At 62.6% G+C, this 21,215-nt stretch overlaps 2 protein-coding genes and 1 non-coding gene across 5 annotated transcripts; all 3 read right to left on the bottom strand.

The window, feature by feature from the left end:
* Positions 1-654: 654 nt before the first annotated feature.
* Positions 655-3,141, bottom strand: LY6L (lymphocyte antigen 6 family member L). Its single transcript, XM_070392107.1, has 3 exons — positions 3,018-3,141; positions 2,822-2,938; positions 655-1,167 (listed from the first exon to the last, which is right to left on the bottom strand). The coding sequence occupies exons 1-3, from the start codon at positions 3,139-3,141 to the stop codon at positions 941-943; spliced, it is 468 nt and encodes a 155-aa protein (XP_070248208.1). The 3' UTR covers positions 655-940.
* Positions 3,142-15,054: 11,913 nt separating this feature from the next.
* LY6E (lymphocyte antigen 6 family member E) lies at positions 15,055-19,391 on the bottom strand. 3 transcript variants are annotated; one of them, XM_070392500.1, is made up of 4 exons: positions 19,324-19,391; positions 16,269-16,376; positions 16,032-16,151; positions 15,055-15,953 (listed from the first exon to the last, which is right to left on the bottom strand). In XM_070392500.1, exons 2-4 carry the CDS (start codon positions 16,318-16,320, stop codon positions 15,736-15,738), a joined length of 390 nt encoding a protein of 129 aa, XP_070248601.1. In that variant the 5' UTR covers positions 16,321-16,376; positions 19,324-19,391; the 3' UTR covers positions 15,055-15,735. The 3 variants fall into 3 exon arrangements, with proteins under 3 accessions (XP_070248601.1, XP_070248598.1, XP_070248600.1); XM_070392497.1 differs by lacking the exon at positions 19,324-19,391 and adding an exon at positions 18,462-18,544; XM_070392499.1 differs by lacking the exon at positions 19,324-19,391 and adding an exon at positions 17,017-17,252.
* Positions 19,392-20,977: 1,586 nt separating this feature from the next.
* Positions 20,978-21,084, bottom strand: LOC138993593 (U6 spliceosomal RNA). Its single transcript, XR_011468309.1, has one exon. It is a non-coding gene; the product is annotated as a U6 spliceosomal RNA (small nuclear RNA).
* Positions 21,085-21,215: the final 131 nt, after the last annotated feature.

Below are 21,215 nucleotides of genomic sequence, written 5' to 3'. Positions count from 1 at the left end.
GGCACCTTCAGCCCTTCCATCAGCCCTCGCTGTACCCAACCCTGCTGCCCACCAGACACGGGTTCCGTGGGCCGCCCGGCCCCTCCCAGCATCTCTGCACCCCACTGCCCCAGATGCACCCCACTAAGCCCCGCACGTGCCCTAGGCCCTCCAGTCCCCTCCCCGCCTCCCCACACAGGCCAGCTGGCCCTCGGAGGACCTGGCCCTCAGCCTGCGACCAGAACGCAGGGGCTGCCCACAGCTCAGCTGGATGTCCCATCCAGACATGACCAAGACCCAGGCATGGACGACACGTGACCACAGAGGTCTGCTGAGAGCTGGGCCAGAGATGTGCCCCACCATGAGGGTGGAAATGGCAGAAGGAGCCAGCCGGGTGGCTCAGCAGTGGTTGAGCATCGACATGTGGACCAGGAGGTCACGGTTGGATGCCCGGTCGGGGCACATGTCCCGGTTGCAGGCTCGATCCGATGCCCAGTGTGGGGTGTGCAGGAGGCAGCCGATCCATGACTCTCTCTCATCATTGAAGCTTCTATCTCCCTCTCCCTTTCCCTTCCTCTCTGAAATCAATTATTAAAGAAAGGCGGAAGGAGCTGGAGGGTGTGGTTGAAGAATAAGTTTATTGTCTTTGGAAGGAGTGGCAAAGCCTGGGTGGCACCCACAGTGCGGATCGGCCTGGGCCCCTAGGACAGAGGGGTGGGGGTGGGCTGGCCAAGGAGACAGAACAAGTTGGAGCCGGATTCAGGGCTGCAGCCGCTGGATCGCCGGGCTCTCCCTGCCCTTCCCGGCCCTGGACAGTCAGTTCCGGGCCAGGAACCTCATCCAGGAAGCCGCTGCCCACACCCTAGGAAGCAGGGCTCCCTTCTCCAGGCTCTGGGAGAGGAGGCTGGGGGTGGGGGGACAGGAGAGGAGGCCGGCCCGGCTGGGGTGGGCGGAGAAGGGCTCACTGCGAGGCCGTGAGGAGGCTGAGGCCCAGCGGGAGCAGCAGCCCGCCTGGCCGGGCCCAGGGCCGCCGGGGGGCGGGGGGCGCCGCGTTGCAGAAGCTCACGTTGCAGCACTGCCTGGCGATCCTCCTGAAGAACCAGGGCTCCGTCAGCCACTCGTAGGCCATGTTGGTGTTGGGGCACCGGGGGGCGCAGCGCTTGCTGAGCAGAACCCCCACCTTGGATTCTGCGGAAGAAAGCGGAAAGCGGGCGGCTGGCCCCCAGGAGGGGGGACCCTGGCCGGCAGGGGTGCTGTCTGCCCAGCCAGGCCCTGGGAACCAGGCAGTGGGCCCCACGCGCCCCCAGATGCCCCCTGGGGCTCCCACGGGCCACGCCCTGCAGAGCTCGGGGACATGGCTGCCCATGGCCACCACCTTCATTGTGGGCCCTGCTGTGGCTCTGCCCTGAAACCCTCCAGCTTCGAGGGAGCAGCGGAGCAGAGGCAAGGATGGAGACCCAGCTGTGTGCTCAGCCCGGGCTCGGGCCTCCCCGCTGCTCCTTTAAGGACGTGGTGGAGCCCGGCCGGTGTGGCTCCGTGGCTGAGCATCGACCGATGACCCAGGAGGTCACAGCTCGATGCCCGGTCAGGGCACAGGCCCGGGTTGCTGGCTCCATCTCCAGTGTGGGGTGTGCAGGAGGCAGCCGGTCCATGAACCCATCATGGATGTTTCTCTCTCCCTCTCTCTTCCTCTCTGACATCAATAAAATATATTTAAAAAGATAACCACGCCCAGCCCGGCCCCTAGGACTTGAAGCCGGTGCGGCTGGCAGGTCCCCAAGAACCAGCGCAGCAAACCACACCCACAAGTTCTCGGCTTCTCGGAGGACAGATGGCCGCACCCCCCCCCCCCCCCCCCCTGCTGTCTCCGGCCATTTGCTCGCTAGTGACACTCGCATGGACGTGTTCACATCTGAGTGCGCATCTCCTGTCAGGCTGTTTGTGAAGGGGCCTCCCACCAGGTGAGCCCACTGCCCGTGGGGGAGTAGCCAGGTGGGCAGCTGGTGGGCCCGCAGGTGCTGGGTGCAGCCCCCTGGCTCCCCTGTTCCCACAGCCAGGCCTCCAGCCCCGCCCCCCAGCTCTCCCAAAGGTCAGGTTCCCCAGCGCCCTGTCCTGCGGGCTTAGTAACTGGTACCTCCGAAGGGGGAGGAGCCAAGCGGGGGGCTCAGGGGTTGAGCCTCGACCTGTGAGCCAGGAGGTCAGGGTTCCATGCCTGTCAGGGCACAGGCCCGGGCTGTGGGCTCGGTCCCCAGTGGGGAGCGTGCAGGAGGCAGCCGGCCCATGGCTCTCTCTCGACATGGATGTGTCCCTCCCGCCCCTCCCCGTCCCTCTCTGACATCAATAAAACACTTTTTTATTTTTAAGGAGGAGGGAGACTCTTTCCCCCTCCCCACGTGGGAGTCTGTTCTTGTTCTTCAATAAACTTCCACCTTTGTTGTACAAAAAAAATAAAAAATAAAAAAAAATAAAAAGGAGGAGGAGCCCGAGACGATTTTGCTCCATGGATAGAGCGTTGTCCTGCAGCCCGAAGGGTCCCGGGTTCGATTCCTGATCAAGGACACGACTTGGATTGCAGGCTCCTCCCACCCGGGTCCCTGGTCAGGGCTCGGGCAGGAGGCAACCAGTGGATGTGTCTCTCTCACATCATGTCTCTCTCTCTTTCTGTCTCTCTCTCCCCCTTCCACGCCCTCTAAAAATCAATGGAAAAATATCCTCGGGTGAGGATTTTAAAAAATGAAATTAATTAATTAATGAAAACCAAAAGGCGGAGGTAAGGTAGCCCCAATTCAGAGCCGGCTGGGGGAGCGGCGGTGCCCTGTCGTCTCCGGCGCCCGGGACTCACCGTACTGGACCATCACCGTGTGGCCCACGCAGACGCGGTCGGTGGGCGCGCAGGCCGAGGGCTGGCACAGCTCCATCTCCGTGACTTTGAAGCAGCGAAAGCAGGTCAGGTTCCTACCTGCGGGGCAGCGGCTGGAGCAGGACTGCGCCCCGCTGAGCGCACCCCCCGTGCGTCCCGCCCGCCCAGCCCCTCGCACCTGTCTGTGCTGTGCGGTCAGCAAAGTCCAGCGGGGCGGCCCCGCGGCCCCCGCGGCCACGCAGGACAGAGACCGCGGCCGGGCCTGCCAGTAGGGCCCACAGCGCCAGCACCAGCGCCCCCATGACTACGGCACAGGGCTCAGCCTGGGGGAGCAGAGAAGGAGGCTTCACCCCGAGGCCCCAACCCCCCAGCCGTGCCCCCGCCCTAGGTCTCCCCTCCTTGGACCTGGTCACTGGGTGTCCCTCCTCCCAGCCCACCCCCGTCAGCCCCTGCTCCCCAGCTCCCGCGCCAGGGGGTCCCCGGGTCCCTGGGACCACAGCCTCCACCCTCAGCACCTGCAGAGGTGTGGCCGGGGCTGCGTCTCCCCCAGAGCCCCCCTGGGCCTGCTCAGCCCTTGCATCAGCTCTGCTGCCTTCTCCTCCTGTAACAGACCGGGGGTCGGGGGTGGCGGGTGGGGGGGAAGCCTGGTTCTCACCGTGGGGACAGGGGACCAGATTGGAGCCCACGGATGGCTGAGACGGGTTTCCTCCTCGGGTGTGGTGGGAAGTGGTCTGGAGGTGCAGGTGGTAGGAAGGTGGAGGGCTTCAAGGAGGAGGAGGCTCATCGGAGCCAGAGAACAGCTGGCGGTGGGACAATCAGAGGTGACACTCAGGGGGTCCAGTGGCAGAGCCTGGTGAGCCTGACCCAGAGCAGGAACCCGGGAGAGGGCCACGCTCCAGGGCAGGAGCGGGGAGGGGGCAGGGAGAAGGAGGAAGGAGGAGGGAGGAAGGGGAGGAGGCGATGGAGGCACTGGGTCTTGAAGCGTTTCCTCCTCTCTGAGGGCTTGGGGCATTTCCCTGCGGGAGGGCTGGAGGGAGGCCCTCGGGCAGGAGGAGAGCTGAGCCTGGGTGAGCACTGTCACCAGGCCCCAGAAGGCGCCCCGAGGCCCCCAGCCCCGCAGGGCACACAGCTGGCCGCCTCGATGCTGGAAGGTCCCTGGGCCTGCAGAGGGCGGAGCCCCCCGGCCCCCCCTTCCCCTGCTTCCCAGTCACCAAGGTGTGCTCTCCCCCACCAGGTCTGCGTGGCCCACGCCCTGACCCTCTACTGCAGCGAGTCCCTGGTTTACAGCTTTTCTGTAATAGAACTTTGCTTTCGCTCAAAAACAAATTTCTTTTGATTGATTTCTGAGAGGAAGGGAGAGGGAGAGAGAGATTGTGGGCATCACTGATTTCAAGAAAATCTCGTTGTATTAGGTGAATCGGGGCAGATTTGATGAGCAAAAATATAGGTTGTCGCCCTGGCGGGTGGATCAGTTGATTGAGTGTCGTACTGTCCACCAAAACGGTCCTGGGTTCGATCCCCAGTCAGGTGAGCACGGGAGGCAACGGATCAATGTTTCTCTCTCTCTCTCTGAGGATTAAAACATATATATATATATATATATATATATATATATATATATATATATATATATCATAACATTGCCTAGTTGGAAAGGAACAGGCTCTGATGTTTTTAAAATATATTTTTATTGATTTCAGAGAGAAAGGAGAGGGAGAAATAGAAACATCAATGATGAGAGAGAATCATGGATCGGCTGCCTCCTGCACGCCCCCCACTGGGGATCGAGGAGCCCACAACCGGGGCCTGTGCCCTGACTGGGAATCCAAGCGTGACCTCCTGGGTCATAGGTGGACGCTCACGCCCTGAGCCCCGCCGGCTGGACCACCCTGGACATTCTTTAAGGGATTCCAGAGAAGCAGACCGAAGAAACCTATATGAGCAATTATGATTCTTGTTATATTTATGCAAATAAGCAGGCCAAATGGAAACTGGACTTAATGCAGTAAATAAATTGCTCTTAATTTGGCTTTTTGATGAAAATGAGGGTGATTTTAGGGGGAGATTGTGTTCCAACAGAAGCTAGAATACACAGTTGTGAAGATTAGACCCTAGTTCAGTTACTTGTCTACCAAGTTTTGTTTTTCACCCATGAACTGACCTGGATCCTGAATTTTTCTGTTTTTCTTCAGTATTTGGTCACTACTCTTCACACTAACGATTCATCTTCTCCCATCCTTTGACTTGAAAATTATTGAGAATTAAACTACTTTTCCTCCCACCAACAACACAGTTTGTCGCCACCAGGTTGCCAGCCCTGCTCATACTCAGGGAATACGGCCCTTTGCCAGTTCTGGGCACCGTCCCCACCTCCTTCTGTGCCCAGGCCTCTACAGAGAGCCGGGGTCTCTTGACTCTGCAGGGAAACGCCGGCCCCCTTCAGCAGGAAGCAGCTACAGGAGAGACCCTGCGCCCCTTTTCCCTGAAAAAATTCAGGGCCAGGAGTTCAGGGCGGACTGTGGCAGGCAGTGGAGAGGCCTGGGCAGGAGTGGAAGGTCACCAGGCTGAAATCCCCAGGTGCTAGTGTTCACGTAGGAACAGTCAAACCGGTGAAGAATTTTTGTGAGTTTATTTGAACCAAACTGTCGACAATTGCTAGGAAACAGAATCTCAACAGGTTGGAGTCATGCTCTGGAGAATGGCGGCTTTTCACTTGTTTTATACATGACAGTCGAAGGAAAAGACGTAAGCGGGTCACCCGAACCCGCTGGCGATAAATTAGGGGGTGGGGCTGGGGGAGGGACCTCTGGGATTGGATAAAAAACCAAATGATAGACACATACTTAAGTGGGTGCAGGATAGTTAACAGTCAACAATGAACATAGCAACAGTGAAGGAATTTGTGGTCTCTGTCCTGGCGCCCAGCACATTAGCTTGTGCCCCGAGGGCTCCGGCAAAAGGGAAGTCACACGTTACCCGGACATTTCAAGGACACGTTGTCATAGATGCAAAAAGACAGACAGGCTCAGTGAAGGTAAAGGTTGTTGATCTTGTCAGTGCAGATAGCGGCCTGGGACGTGACTACCCGCCATCACTGCTTTAGTTAAAGTTTAGTTTCAGACCCTCCTTTGTGGTGACTTCAGGTCTCTGAGTTTGCCAGGCGGCCACGCAGGCCTCCCCTGAGCTGTCAGGTCAGCATGTGGCCCCTTTCGTCTGCAGCCAGAACTCAAGTACCCAGGTGGCCCAACTGAGGTCCAATCGCTGGGACCCTTCTGGTGCCGGTTTGCGGCCAACGGACCCGAGGCGTCTGAGCAATGCCGCCCGGAGCACAGCAGAGGCCCCGCCCCCAGCTGGCCTGCCGGCGGGCCGGGTCACAGGTCCCACAGTCCCGTGGTGACTGGCCGGGCAGTCGGGACTCGGAGGCCTGGGCCCCGGCCAGAGCTGCTGTGTGTTTCTGGGCCTCCAGCCCTGTCGTCCTCCCCACCGACCAGATGGCCTCCATCGCACGTGGGCCAGCGCTGCCCAGGCGGACTCTCCATCCTCCTGCGAAGCAAAGGCTTAGCTGCCAGGGCTCAGAGCCTTTTTATTGTTATTTATTTATTTTTAAAGCTTCATTGTTGAAAGTATTACCTATGTCCCCCTTTTCCTCCCATTAACCCCCTCCAGCCTGCCCCTGCCCCGGCTGCAAGGGTTCATCCGGCCATTGCCTCCTGGAGTTGACCGGCTCTTTCATTCCTGCAGCCCCCTGCTGGGCACCGAGCCCCAAACCCTGGCATCTGCCCTGACGGGATTGAACTGCGAGCCCCTGGTTCCTAGGTTGACGCTCAACCACTGAGCCACACCGGCCGGGCCCCATCTTATTGTCAGGGTCACCGGCGGAGGAATGCACGAGGCCTGAGCGATGAGGGATTATGAGTTTATTAGGTCGCCTGGATACCAGGTGGGCTGACCCCCAAATGGCATCAGCACCTGGGGACGCGGAGTCAGAGGTTTTAAAGGCCTGAGGCGGCTTTTTCTGGGCGGAGAATTCGCCGGGCGGGTCCAGATTCTGGGAAAGTCCGGAGGGGAGAGATGATGGTCTTACAAATGGAATGTCGGCGTGCAGTGGCCTAAAGGTCAGTGTCCAGCGGAGGGAGTATCAGTCAGACCCAACAGGTACGTCTAAAAGAGCCCGCAGCCCAGAGGCAGCCCGGGCGACACGTGGGGCCGGGAAGGTGAGCACAGCCCCGGACAGGGGGCCCCGCGGGCGGAGGGAGGCTTGGCTCCCAGAAGTTCACCTGCAAATGAGGCAGAGGCCCCGGCCCGGCCCGGCTGCCTGGACGTGTAGCTCCCACACACGGTGCACAGAAAGGGTTGCTCAGGGGCGGCCTGCCCGGCGGCCTTGCAAACTCAGGGACCGACGGCCACCACACAGGATGATCTGAAGGGGAAACTTTTAAAAATTAAACAGCAGTTGACAGTGGGCAGTCCTGGCCTCGGCCAGTGTCTTCCCCGGCAAAGGTCACCTTTGATCTTAACGGAGCCTGTCTCTCTGCCTCTGAGAAAACACCTGTGAAATGTCGGGTGACTGGTAACGTCCCCTTTTCTGGCCTCCTCGGGGCACAGCCCGCGGCGCCGGGACGGAGCCCGCAAACCCCCTCGCCGTCCTCGCTCTCAGTTAGTTGTGGGCTGGTCACCGTCCTGAGTGACGGAAGCTTGTGTCACCCAATCCCAGAGCTTCCTGCGGTGCTTCCTCCCGCCTCCCTCTCCAGCCCCAGGGGGTTTCATGTGACCCACCTGCGGCTCAGCCCGGATGGCAATTTAGGAAAAAGGTGAGGAACCGCCGTGCTGGGAGCACGATTTCCATCCCTTGAGATTCTGCTTTCCGGCCATTGTCCACAGCTGGGCTCAAACAAACCCACAGTCTTCACGGGTTTGACTGTTTCTTACGTAACCACGTCAGGAATGTGGAAGGTGTTTGTCCTTTTACCCGACCCACGGACGCACCGGGTAACCTCTTGTTGTCTCTCCCTCCCCCTCCGGCCCCTGCCCTTTAGTTCAGGGCACCCCAGGACCGTCTCCTTGTCACTCAGCCAGCCCGGCCGCTGGGGTGGGAGGAGCGGTTGGCAGCTCTCCTCTGCCACCCCCACTCCCCAGGCCCAATCCTCAAGGTCCCCTGTGGGCGGACCCTCTCCAGGGACAAGGCCGTTCTTTTCCCAGCGGGGCCCCCAGGCGTGCTGCTCCGGGCTCTGTCCCCTCCCCCCACACAGCCCTCCCTCCTGTCAGCACCTTGGAGCGGGTTCCTGGCCCACTGGCCCATTTCCTGGGCCTTCTTCTTCTTCTTTTTATTTTTTAAAAAATATATTTTTATTGATTTCAGAGAGGAAGGGAGAGAGAGAGAAACATCAATGATGAGAGAATCACTGATCTGCCTCTATCCACTGAGCCACCCGGGGATCGAGCCCACAGCCCAGGCATGTGCTCTGCCTGGGAACCGAACGGTGACCCTCTGGTTCATAGGTTGACGCTCATGCACTGAGCCACGCTGGCCGGGCCGTGTCGGGGGGGGTCTTCTGATGCCTCCCCAGGGAGCACAGTGTAAGGGTGGTGAGTGTTAGGTCGGAGGGAGCCCCGATCGGATGCAGGCAGGTGCCTGACGAGATAAGGGACCCCCCCCTGGAATTTCTAACAGATCAGCCTGCCAGACAGACACCGGCTCCTCCCTGGAATCCACACGACCCCCACACAGATACTGACTCCTTCCTGAATACCCTGCCGACCGCTGCGGCGGGAACTTACCGTGATGACCCCTGTGGCGGGAGCTGCCTCAGCTCATGCCCCCGCCCCTCACCCAACCGCAGGACAAAACAAAGGCCCCCTCCCTGTGGGCGCGAATCCACTGGCCCCACCTCTGGGCTGGTGGGTTTCGCCCGGGGTCGCAGAATAAAACTTTCTCCCTTCCTATTCTCTGGCTGGCTTCGTTCTCGTTATTCTCTGCGCCACCTCCTGAGCCACCTAACAGTGTGTGCGTGGATGGGGGCGCAGGGGCCTCCTGGAGAAAGCGCCCCGGCGCCCCACATCCTGTCTGGGTCCCCTCCCCAGCTCTCCGCCTCGGTGCCCTCTGGCCTGGAGCCTCAGGCTCAACGCCCTCTGCCCTTGGGCCCCATTCCTTTTGCCCCTGAGCTCCGGGGAAAGTGAAACTCAGAGGTTCGCGGAGCCTCTGCCCTACCCCCCACCCCGCCCCCAGTCTGGGTGGAAAACATCCTGCACAGAGCACAGCTGCCTCCCCCAGGGGACAGCCCGGCCCTCCTCGCTCAAGGCACCCAGAGCCCCCCTTTCTTTCTTTCTTTCTTTCTTTCTTTCTTTCTTTCTTTCTTTCTTTCTTTCTTTCTTTTTTACTATTTTGATTGGTTTCGGAGAGGAAGAGAGAAACATTGGCGATGAGACCGCTGCCTCCTGCACGCGCCCCACTGGGGTTCCCGGGCATGTGCCCGACCCCTTTCTCAGGAGGGTGGGGAGGCGGAGCTCTGAGCCCCAGGCGTCCGCCTGCCGGCTGGGCCCGAGGTCTTAGCTTCATGGATGACATCACACACAGCAGGTTCCTTATAGGAAAAAACAAAGAGGGGTCACAGGGCCTACGGCCCTACTGGGCTGGAGGGTCCCTGGGGTGGCAGGAGCCCAGGGGGGCAGGGGAGGAGTGAGGGGTCAGCACAGGGGTTGCCAGCGCAGGAGAGGGGACGGGCCAGAGAAGGGAGTGGAGCGGCTGCGTCCCCAGGGTGACGGGGAGCAGGTATTGTCACCCCAAAATGTGCCTCTTTTTAAAAAATTGATTTTAGGCCCTGACCGGTTTGGCTCAGTGGATAGAGCGTTGGCCTGCGGACTGAGGGGTCCCAGGTTCGATTCCGGTCAAGGGAATGTACCTGGGTTGCAGGCACATCCCCAGTGGGGGGTGTGCAGGAGGCAGCTGATCGATGTTTCTCTCATCGATGTTTCTAGGTCTCTATATCCCTCTCCCTTCCTCTCTGTAAAAAATCAATAAAATATTTTTTTTAAAAAATTTGATTTCAGAGAGGAAGGGAGAGAGAGATCAATAATGAGAGAGAATTAAGGATCGGCTGCCTCCTGCACATCCCCCACTGGGGAGCCCACAACCTGGGCATGTGCCCTTGACTGGAATCGAAGCCAGGACCCTTCAGTCTGCAGGCTGATGCTCTATCCACTGAGCCACACCGGTCAGGGCAAATGTGCCTCATGATAGCCTGGTTCATTCTAACAAACCTCAGACACAAAAGAAGCTCTGAGGAGAGGGTACCCTCTTGTAGAAGACATTTTCATTCCTCAGGGAACTCTCCGCCCGCAGGGCGCCCCCTCCACAGGCCCACGGGGCCAGGCCCTCACCCGGCTCTGGGGCTGGGCCCAGAGGACACAGGGCCCCTGGGAATCCATTCTGGACTCACCACTGCAGCTGGCAAGCGGCCAGGGCTGGAGGGGGAGGGTGTGCAGGGAGGGCAGCATGGGGAGGTGGGGAGGCTTAGCCACACAGAGTCTCGGGCAGCAGACGCTGGGACAGGGTCCCCCAAGGGCCGCAGCACAAGGGTGGGGAGGCGGTTGAAGTCCTGCCCTCTCCAGAGTGCTGTCCTGGGGGAGGAGCTGTGGGTCCACAAAGGGGAACCTCACCAAGGGCGTGAGGAGGCCTGAGGGGAAGCTCTCAGGCTGTATCTGGAGGTCAACCGCAGATCACAACGGGAAGAGGCCTCCAGTCTCCCCAGGAAGTATCTCTCCTACTCCAGCCCGAGGAAGATTTTCTCCTGGCCTGGAAATAGACCAGCCAATGAGAAAGCTCCAGGACTCAGCCAATAGGGAGCGAGAACAGAGTGGAGGCACGGAGTCACTGTGGTTAAGCTGCTAAATTGCTTAAATCAGAGGCATAGGGCACAGTCTACTCTTGAAGTCTCCAGTTATGCTAGGAAATCTGTGTCTGTCTATCCATCTATCATCTATCTATCTATCTATCTATCTATCATCTATCTATCTATCTATCTATCTATCTATCTATCTATCTCAATCATCCATCCATGCATCTTATAGGTAAATAGCCCTCTGATTACCTCCTGAAGGTTTAGTGTTGTAGGTGGTGGGAACGGCACTGGGTGTCAGCCTGGTGGGGTCAGACTGGACCGGGGAGGTTCAGCAACCTCGCTCCTTGAATTCTGGCTGAGAAAGAATTCAGAGCCAAGCCTCAAACTATAAGACAACACTCATTTGTAACATCAGAGGTGGCAGAAGTATGCAGAAGAAATGGGCTGAGTTACAGAGGCAAAGGAAGGGCCCTTGGAGCTGGGGAGTGAGGAAGGCGATGGTATGGTAACGGTGGTGGTGGTGGTGGTGGAGGTATTGTTGTTGTTGTTGGAGCTGTTACAGAAAAACCGGACAAGAACCAAGCAACGCTCTGAGAGTTTGGAGTTACACTTTATTCACCGCGGCGGGCTTAGGGAAAGGAATCCAAATTCTAAGCAAAGCTACAAGCAGAACTTCCCTTTTTATGGAAGAGCCAGCCCTTTGTGCGCTTGCTGGCGGCGGCCTTGAAAACTACACCGTTCTATCAATTAAAAACTGCACCTGGCATGGCATTGGGCGTATCTAGTCTCTGGCCTACAAGGTCGGACAGCTAAGTTTATCTCCCCCATTATTCAAGCAGGCTAGAAAGCAAAGTTACTTTTTCAGAATTAGATAGAGGCCGTCCAAAGAATAGCAGAGAATTCCAAATAGTAGTTTTACATAATAGGGGTTTTCCTTCACAGAGGTGTTGGTGATGGTGGTGGAGGTGGTGATGATGGTGGTGATGGTGGTGGTGGAGGAGATGTTGGTGATGGTGGAGGTGGTGCTAGTGATGATGGTAGTGATGGTGGTGGAGGTGATGGTGGAGGTGTTGGTGGTGATGGTGATGATGGTAGTGATGGTGGTGGAGGTGGTGGTGGAGGTGTTGATGGTGATGGAGGTGGTTGGTGGAGTTGGTGGAGGTGGTGATAGTACTGATGGTGGTGTAAGTGCTGGTGGTGGAGGTGATGGTGGTGATGATGGTAGTGTGGACGAAAGGGGCCACATGCTGACCTGACAGCTCAGGGGAGGCCTGCGAGGCCGCCTTGCAAACTCAGAGACCTGAAGTCACCACAAAGGATGGTCTGAAACTAAACTTTAACTAAAGCAGTGACGGTGGGTAGTCACGTCCTAGGCCACTATCTGCACTGACAAGATCAACAACCTTTACCTTCACTGAGCCTGTCTGTCTTTTTGCATCTATGACAACATGTCCTTGAAATGTCCGGTAACGTGTGACTTCCCTTTTGCCGGACCCCTCGGGGCACAAGCTAATGTGCTGGGCGCCAGGACAGAGACCACAAATTCCTTCATTGTTATGCTAATTGAGCCTGCACCCACCTAAGTATGTGTCCATCATTTCACTTTTTATCCAATCCCAGGGTTTCCTGCTTTGCTTTCTCCCGCCTCTCTGCTCTATCACCAATGGATTTCACGTAACTGACCTACGTCCCTCCTTTGATTGCAAATGTATAAATACAGATGTAACCCCGCCATTCTCCTGAGCGTTATCTCAATTCATTGAGGTTCTGCTCCCGGCATATGTCCACAGTTTGGCTCAAATAAACTCACAAAAGTTCTCGACAGATTTCAGTGGTTTCTCACGTCACAGCAGTGATGTGGTGGACGTGCTGGTGGCAGCGAATGGAAAGGGGGACAGGGGACGCTCTGGGCCCTCCGTCCTGAGGGTCTGGGGAGTGTGGGGAGGCCCCAGGGGAGGTCTTAGCAGGATAGTCAGCAGCCCCAGGCGTGTCCTTTCTGGGTCTAGGTCTCCGCTGATGGGTTGGTCAGCGCCAGGACAGGACGGTGGGCGGGAGGGGGAGGTGGAGGGGGAAAGGTGCCGGCCGGCCCAGCGGCCACAGGAGCCACAGGAGCCCAGCAGCTCATACCCAGCTGCTTCCTGCATCCCTGATGCTGACCAGCCTCATCAGACTGTGTCCTTGGCCTGCACGTACCCTTCCCCTCCGGCCCCTCCGCTTCCCCTTGGCTAGCTGCAGGATCGGCCCTAGCACCACCCTGGCCTGATGCCTCGGGGACCCCCAGGGGACAGTGGCCACACTGGCTAACTCAGGCTCCCGGCCCAGCCGCCCCACCCCCAGGCCTAGAACTGTGGGTGCTCACTCCCCCCTCCCCGCTCCCCCTGGACTTCTCACCTGCTGCCCAGATGTTAAATCCTTTCCACCCAAGGACGTCACCAGGGGCTGCCCTTCCTGAACCACCTTCCCGCCAGGAAGGGCCCAGACAACTCCCGGCTGGGGTTCCGGGCCTGCCCACTCCTGTGCTGGGCCCTTTCCCAGGTGTGCTGTGCCAGCCACCAGCCCCTCCATGGGGGGCAAGGCAGGGGCCACAGGGACAGGGTCACAGGGGCAGGGTCACAGGGGTCACAGGGGCAGGGGCAGGGACACAGGGACAGGGGCAGGGACACAGGGGAAGGGGACACAGGGGCAGGGTCACAGGGGTCACAGGGGCGGGGGCAGGGACACAGGGGCAGGGGCAGGGGTCACAGGGACAGGGGTCAAGGGCAGAATCAAGGCGCCGGTGGAGGAGGTGCAGGGCCCGCAGGGGTGTGGGCAGCACTGAAGCAGGAGGCCAGGCGGTGCCATCTCCCTCCCGGAGGCGGAGCCGAGGGGCTGCAGCCTGGGGAGCAGGGCTGTCGGCGGTTGAGCCCCCCCACATCAGACCCCCTCTTTGGGCGGAGGCACGAAAGTGGGGGGTCCCACCTGCACCCGGACGCTGACCACATGCCCCACGGACAGCTCTGTGCCTGGAGCCTCATGGAAGCTGGGCAGGTGCCAGGACAGAGACTGGGGCGCGGTGCCCTCCGCAGGCTTCCCCTCCCGGCCCCTCCCCTCCCCTTCACTCCCCTTTCCAGTCCCACACCCTTCCTCCCCTCCCACAGGCTCCAGGAAACCGAAACTGCATCCCTGGGCTCCTCCCCCCTCCCCCGCCCCAGGGAGGGGCTGCGGGAAGCTGAGCCGGGGGGAGCCGGAGCCGCACCGAGTGCCCCCGGAGACCTCCGCCTCCACCCCAACCCCGGAGGGACTTTGTCCTCCGCTGAGAGGAGGGGCCGCCCAGCCTCCGGGGGAGCCGTGGGAGGGGGTCCCATCCCCCCCTCAGCGCAGGGGGAGCCGTGGCCCGTGGGTGGCGGTAGGACCGTCACAGGCCTCCTGCCACTGCGGCCACCCTGGCCCCCCGGCCCCCCGGCCCCGGCCCTTCAGCAAAGTCGCCTGTGGGCCCAGCGAGAACAGGAACTCACCAGTGTTCCCAGGGACACGCTGGTTCCTCGCCCCTTTAACTTTTAAAAAATATATTGTTATTGATCTGCTGCCTCCCGCATGCCCCACACTGGGAACGAGCCAGCAACCTGGGCCCGGCCCTGACCGGGCACATGCGGTCCATTTCCACTGCCCACTGAGTCTCCACCAGGCGTTCCTTCCCCGTCTTCCCGCTGGGTCACCCCGACTTCCCGGGGGCAGACCCTCCTCCTGCCAGCCTGTGGGGCTGTTCCTCCCTCAGGCCCCGTCACCTCTGGCCCTGGTGGCCAGGACCGTGTCCCGAGGAATTGAATGAACCCAGCGGAGCCTGATTTCTGGGTTCTCACCCACCGGCCAAAGCCCCTGGCTGTGAACACGTCCCCCCAGCAGACCCCCCAGACCCTGCCGGGGCCCTGGATCCCTGGGTCCCGCAGCCCAGGGGAGGTGGGCGCACAGCAGGGCCGGCTGGGGCTGGGGGCCAGCACCCCTGCCCTGCGGCCAGGCCTAAGGCTTCCTTCACAGGCCCTTGGCCGCACACTCCCTGAGCTGCCCGCCCACCTGGGTGTGTGTCACCCTGGCCCCAAGTCCCAGGTCCCCTCACGTCCTCTCCTGTCCACCCTGTTCCTTCCAGAGGCAGCCTGACCCCTCCCTGCCACCCCCCCCCCCCCATCTCCTGTCTGAGAAAGAACTTCCCATGGGGCCTTGCCCGGCCTGGGCAGGAGAAAGTGGGAGACAGCAGCGAGCTGTGGACTTGTCCCCCGCCGCCCCCCCCCCCCCCCGTGGGCCTCAGTGAGGTTGTATCGCAGGGGAACCCAGGTCCCCCACATTTGGCCATGGCTGGGACGGGGCTCCCTGGCCGTCACAGCAGAACAGATTAGAGCAGAACAGGGTTCCCACGTCTGTTTATTTGAGGCACCAAAGCAGGAGGCTCCAGCCTGAGGGGGCGGTGGGGGCCGCAGCTGGAAGTAGGGGTGGGAGCCGATTCCTGGGCCTGTGGCTGCCGGAGTGGGGCGTGGCCTATGGGGGAGCCCCAAGAATGGGCTCTGCTTGGAGCCCCCGGCCCTCAGGCCACTCGGCCCTGCCTGTCCCCCAAGCACAGCCCCCAAGGCCTCACAGACCCCTGTGCATACAGCTGGGCACCCACACCCAGCACCCCCTTCCAGGCCACCATCAGGGCGGACTGGCCTGATGGACAGGGCCTGGGCTTGGGCTTCACGCAGTGTGTCCCCCCAAGACCCAGGGATAGCTGCTGACCCACAGGCCCCAGGGGGCCCCTCTGAGGAGCTCACATCATGGACCCTGGAGTGAGGGCAGGCGGCGCCGCTGGGGGCAGGTGTAGGTGGGACGGAGGCTGGGGGCAGGTGTAGGTGGGACGGAGGCTGGGGGCAGGTGTAGGTGCGGGACGGAGGCTGGGGGCAGGTGTAGGTGCGGGACGGAGGCTGGGGGCAGGTGTAGGTGGGACGGAGGCTGGGGGTGGGGTGGGGTCGGGGGTGTGAGGAGTGCGGGTCTGGGCGGGGCGGGGCTTTCCTTCCTGAGCGGTGGGGTCCGGGAGTCAGGGGCCGGGGGTCAGGGGCCGGGCCGCAGCAGGGCCAGCAGGCTGAGCAGGAGCCCAAGGCCCAGCAGGGAGGTGCTGGCCCGCAGCCCGCCGGCCGCGCTGATGTTGCAGAGGAAGCTCTGGCAGCAGTGGGTGCCCACGGACGCCACGCCGATGTTGATGCCGGGGGGCGCGGGGCAGATGGGGGAGCAGCCCTTGTTCAGGCTGTAGCCCAGGTCCACCACGTTCCCTGCGGGGACAGGAGGGTGAGCGGAGGCAGCAGGACCGGCGGGGGGTGGGGGGGGTGGGGGTGGGGCGCAGCACTCACCGATGCCCGCGGCCGCGGAGACGGTCACGCAGTAGTTGTCCGTGTCCTCGCAGACGGTGGGCTTCAGGCAGTAGAAGTTGCTTTTCTGATTCGTGCAGGAGAAGCACACCAGGGAGTGGGCTGCGGAGGAAGGAGGCCGCAGGCTGCAGGCGACACCCTGGCCAGGGGGCAGGGGGCAGGAGGGGGGAGGGAGGGCACGGGGAGCAGGTCGCAGGCACAGGCCTGCCCGGGGCTCACCTTGCTCCGCGCCCAGGAGGGCCGCTAGCAGCACGGGCAGGAAGACCTTCATCTTGAGGGACAGCTCCGGTCGGGCCTCACATGCAAAGAGAGCTGCTCTGCCTTATCCTTAAAATATATATATTTTTATTGATGTCAGAGAGGAAGGGAGAGGGAGAGAGAGAGACATCGACGATGAGAGAGAATCATGGATCGGCTGCCTCCTGCACGCCCCACTGGGGATCGAACCTGCCACCTGGGCCTGTGCCCTGACTGGGAATCGAACCCGAACCGTGACCTCCTGGTTCATAGGTCGACGCTCAACCACTGAGCCACGCTGGCCGGGCGCCACTCTGCTTTAGAGACACAGCTTGTCGGACAGAGGGTGGGACCCTGGCTCCCACCAGGAGCCTGGTGACCCCCCTTGTACAGGGTGGGGTGGGGGCGGCTGCTTCCAGCAACAGAAGGAGAACATGGGGTCTTTCTGCTCCACCCTCCCCTCCCCTCCCCTCCCCTCCCCTCCCCGCAGCCTCCAGCTCCCGCTGCTGGGAGTAGGGCATCGCCTTCGGAGAAGCACACAGCCCAGGAGGTCAGCGGGGCTGCCCTGGTCCTGGGGGGTGGGGGCCAGCTCCAGCTGCACATGGGGACCCAGGGGCTGGTGGGAGGCACAGCCAGCAGAGCACCTGCGGGGTGGGGTTGGGGGGGCTGCCTGGCGCTCGACCTCAGACGGTCCGGGAGGTATTGATGATGACCGAGACCCGGTAAGTACCTGCTTCTCCCCAATTTTGTGGCTGGAAACAGGCCCAGGGAGAGCCCGTGGGTGCGCCGGGCGGGCAGGGGCACAGGAAGTTTCCGGTGGGTGTGAGCCCGTGGCTGTGGCCGTGGCCGGGCAGGGGCACAGGAAGTTTCCGGTGGGTGTGAGCCCGTGGCTGTGGCTGTGGGCGGGCAAAGCACGTGCGTGTGCCTGGCTGAGGCTCGGGGCCTGTTTAGCAGGAGGCGCCGTCGGGGAGGGTCTGGGGCGTCTGCGGGGCCGCTGGGGGGGCGGGCGGGGGGAGCTCCAGGCTCCCCGGGAGGAGAGAACAGACTCGGGGAGGGAGGGGCTGGTGGAGACCCCGACAATGGGTCCCAGGCCTCGCCCGCCTGCCCGCCCTGGGCCTGGGCCAGCATCTGGGGCTGGGGGTGTCCTGGGCCGGCCCGGGCCCAGGTGCTCCGGGAGGAAGCCTGTCCCTCCTCTTCCCTGAAGTGCGGTTTGGGCGTGGGGAGCCCGGCGCTGTCCTCGCAGGAGCTCGGGTAACACGCCCACGAACGGCCCCAGCCCGGCCCCCAGCCCCCGGCCCCCAGCCCGGCCCCAGCGCGGCCGCCGGGCCCCAGTCCGGCCCCCAGCGGCCAGACCCCCAGCCCGGCCCCCAGCCCGCGACCCGGCCCGGCCCCAGCCCGGCCCCCAGCCAGGCCCCCAGCCAGGCCCCCGGCCCCCGGCCAGACCCCCAGCCCGGCCCCCAGCGCGGCCCCCAGTCCGGCCCCCGGCCCCCAGCCCGCGTCCCGGCCCCCAGCCCGGCCCCCAGCCCGGCCCCAGCCCGGCGGGTCGGGGCGCCTGGAGCGGACGAGCATTTGCAGGGTCGGCCAGGCAGCCGTGCGCTTCCGGCGGGGCCATCCAGGACCCAGGCTCCCCACGCCTCCCCCCCCCCGCCCCGCGGCGCTCGCGGCCCCTCCCGCCTCCCCGCACCCCCGCCCGGGCCCCCCAGGGCTGGTTTCTGGGAAAGCCGGGCACCCGGGGCTCGGCCAGCGGGAGCTGCGCGGGTCCCAGCGGTGAGAAGGGCCCGGGTGGCCCAGCGCCGGGCCCGGGCTCCCGGCACCGCATCTGCCGGCGTCACCGATGCCGACCCCACAGGGCGCCTCGCCGCCGGCCCGGGCGGTCCACCCGGAGGCGGCCAGTTCTGCCGCCGCCCGAGCCCGGCCGCTTCTCGGTCCGGACGGCGGGCCTCCCCGTCCCCACGCGAGCGGCCACGGGAGCCCAGCGCCGGGCGGGCCGAGCCTGCGCAGCCCGGGCCGCCGGCAGGGAGGGCGCCGGTCTCCGCGCGCCCAGACCTTCGGGAACGGCGGCCGGGAGGCTGCTCGGCCCCGGGGCCCGGCCCACCCGCTCCAGGAGCTCCCCCGCGGCGCCTGGGCCCCGGTCCCGGTCCCGGTCCCGGTCCCGGTCCCGGTCCCGAGACTCACCGCGCTGCGCGCTGCTCCTCCGCCAGCCCGACTGCCCGGCCGCCCTCGCTCGCGGGCGGGACTCGCCGGCGGATGGCGGGGCGGGGCCGGGGCGGGCGGGGCCGGGCTTTCCCGCGCGGGGGGCGGAGTCGGGGGGCGGAGGGGACCCTGATCCCGGCCCCACCGGCAGGTCCCCTGGTCCCGCGAGCCCGAGGCTGTGGGGAGGGGCGCCCCGGGCGCGCGCGCGAAGACCCACAGGTGGGCGGACGCGCGAGGGGCTGAGCGTGGGGAGGGCGTGCGTCCCCGGAGGCCGACGGGGTCACCGTGGGACTCCCTCCCGCGGAGCGGGCGGAGGGGGGGCAGGGGGGCAGGGGAGGGGTGCAGGGGAGGCCTCCCCCTGGCTGGCCCTCCCGTGGGTGCGTCAGGGAGGGGTGCGGTGATGGGACCAGAGCGCGAGGTGGGAGGAGGGGCTGCTGGCCGCGACCCCCGCGGGAGAGCAGGCCACACCGGGTCCATCCTCCCAGGCTCGGACCGTCCTCCCCTGCGCGCCCAGACCCTCTGCCAGATGGACTTCAGCCTTTTGTGAACCCGGGGCCCGGTCTGCAGCGAGCGGTCACTCACAAAGCCAGCCGCCCGGACCCTGGGCCAGAACCCGAGGCCCCTGTGAGGAGGAGCCGGCAACCTCGGCCCGGCGTCGGCCTCCATGTGCCCCGTGACCGCTCGGAGCCTTTGCTTCCCGCAGGGTCAGCACCTGGGCGGGCGGCCGGGCGGGATGGGGGCCAGCGGGTCAGCAGGCAGCTGGGCCCTCGGCCCCCCGTTCCCCTGCCCCGTGCGGCCCCCTCCTTCCTGAGGGCCTCCTGTGTGCCCCGGACGCACACCTCACCTCACACTCACAGCTCGTCCCGGCAGCAGCTCGCACCTGGCCTTTTGCTCAGCTTTTCTGGGTGTTGGCTGTGAGGCTGTGACAGGAACCGGGTGCCAGGGAAACGGCTTCTTCACTGAGCGGTGCGGGGAGGGGGGAGGCGGCAGGGGGCAGGGGTGCAGGGAGCAGTCCTGTGGGCAAGGCCTAGGAGTACATTAGGTACCAGGTGAGTGAGTGCGGGAGTGTAGGTGTGCTTGAGTGTGAGTGCATGAGTGTGTGTGCACGTGGAGTGTGTGTGCGCATGAGTGTGAGTGCATGAGTGTGAGTGCATGAGTGTGTGTGCACGTGGAGTGTGTGTGCGCATGAGTGTGAGTGCATGAGTGTGTGTGCATGCGTGTGAGTGCATGAGTGTGAGTGCATGAGTGTGAGTGCATGAGTGTGGGAGTGTGAGTGCATGAGTGTGAATACATGAGTGTGTGTGCATGCGTGTGAGTGCATGAGTGTGTGTGGGTGAGTGTGAGTGCGTGAGTGTGTGTGCATGCGTGTGAGTGCATGAGTGTGTGAGTGTGAGTGCATGAGTGTGAATACATGAGTGTGAGTGCATGAGTGTGTGTGGGTGAGTGTGTGTGGGTGAGTGTGTGCGTGAGTGTGTGTGCGTGAGTGTGTGTGTGCATGAGTGTGTGTGTGCATGAGTGTGAATACATGAGTGTGAATACATGAGTGTGTGTGCATGCGTGTGAGTGCATGAGTGTGCGCGCGTGGAGTGTGCCTGCAGAGTCCTGGGCTCCGGGGCAGCCCCTTGCCTGGCCTGCGACACCAGGTCGCAGGAGCAGGGACAGGCCGTGTGGAATGATTCGGGCTTTTTCCTTGAGGGCTGAAGTCCAGGTGTGTGTGTGTCATGGGCTGTCCCCGCCCAGGTGTGGTGACACTGGTGGTTCCAGAACACTGGGGTGAGGGCCCACTGTCCCAGGGACACGGGCGTGCAGCAGGTCTCTGCCCCTCAGGGGGCAGGACTGGAGCCTGGGCAGGGCTGCCCTTCCGGTCCCAGGCAGCGGCCTCCCGCATGCATCCTGAGCTTCCGGCTTGTCCGGAGGGGGTGGTATCCCTCTGTCCCCCCAGAGGGGGGCGCTCTGGGCCCTGCCCGCCTGTCTGGGCAGGAGCAGCCCTGCATGACCTGTTTGTCTGGGCCCCTTGCTTGGTGCCTCCCCCAGAACATCAGCCCTGAGGCGGGGACGTGGCTGTGTCCAGCAAGCAGAGCCTCGGCCATGGCAGGAGCCCAGCAAATGCTGTGGGTGAGGGCCCGAGGGGGCTTGGCCTCACAGAGACAGCCCCGCGGCTCGCACACCAAGCTGCGTCAGGAGGGCCCTCAGGATTCTGGACGACCAGCTCACAGGTGCCCCAGCGTCACTGCTGGGGATCCCACAGGCGACTCAGGCACCCTTTGAAAATGTGTCCTGCCCGGCCAGCCCGTGGCTCAGTGGTTGAGCGTTGACCTATGAACCAGGAGGTCACAGTTCAATTCCAGGTCAGGGCACGGGCCCGGGTTGTGGGCTCCATCCCCAGCGAGGGGGTGCAGGAGGCAGCCGATCCATGATTCTCTCTCATCACTGATGTTTCTCTCTCTCTCCCTCTCCCTTCCTCTCTGACATCAATAATATATATATATATATATTTTTTAAATATGGAACGCTTCACGAATTTGCATGTCATCCTTGCGCAGGGGCCATGCTAATCTTCTCTGAATCGTGCCAATTTTAGTATCTGTGCTGCCGAAGCGAGCACTAAAAAAATATTTTTTTAAAAAAAGAGAGAGAGAAAATGTGTCCGACTGCCCACGGCCGAGCCCCTGGTTGTGTGATGCCAGGTCACCAGTGACCTGTGGAGTCCCTCGGAGGTCATGGGGCAGCGGGCGG

This window comes from Myotis yumanensis, unplaced genomic scaffold (genome assembly GCF_028538775.1).
Source record: "Myotis yumanensis isolate MYYU_CA2020_CCGP unplaced genomic scaffold, mMyoYum1.0.hap1 SCAF_15, whole genome shotgun sequence".
NCBI lineage: Eukaryota > Metazoa > Chordata > Mammalia > Chiroptera > Vespertilionidae > Myotis > Myotis yumanensis.
Note: the sequence above shows the minus strand (reverse complement) of the source record. Positions and strands in the feature narration are given on the sequence as shown.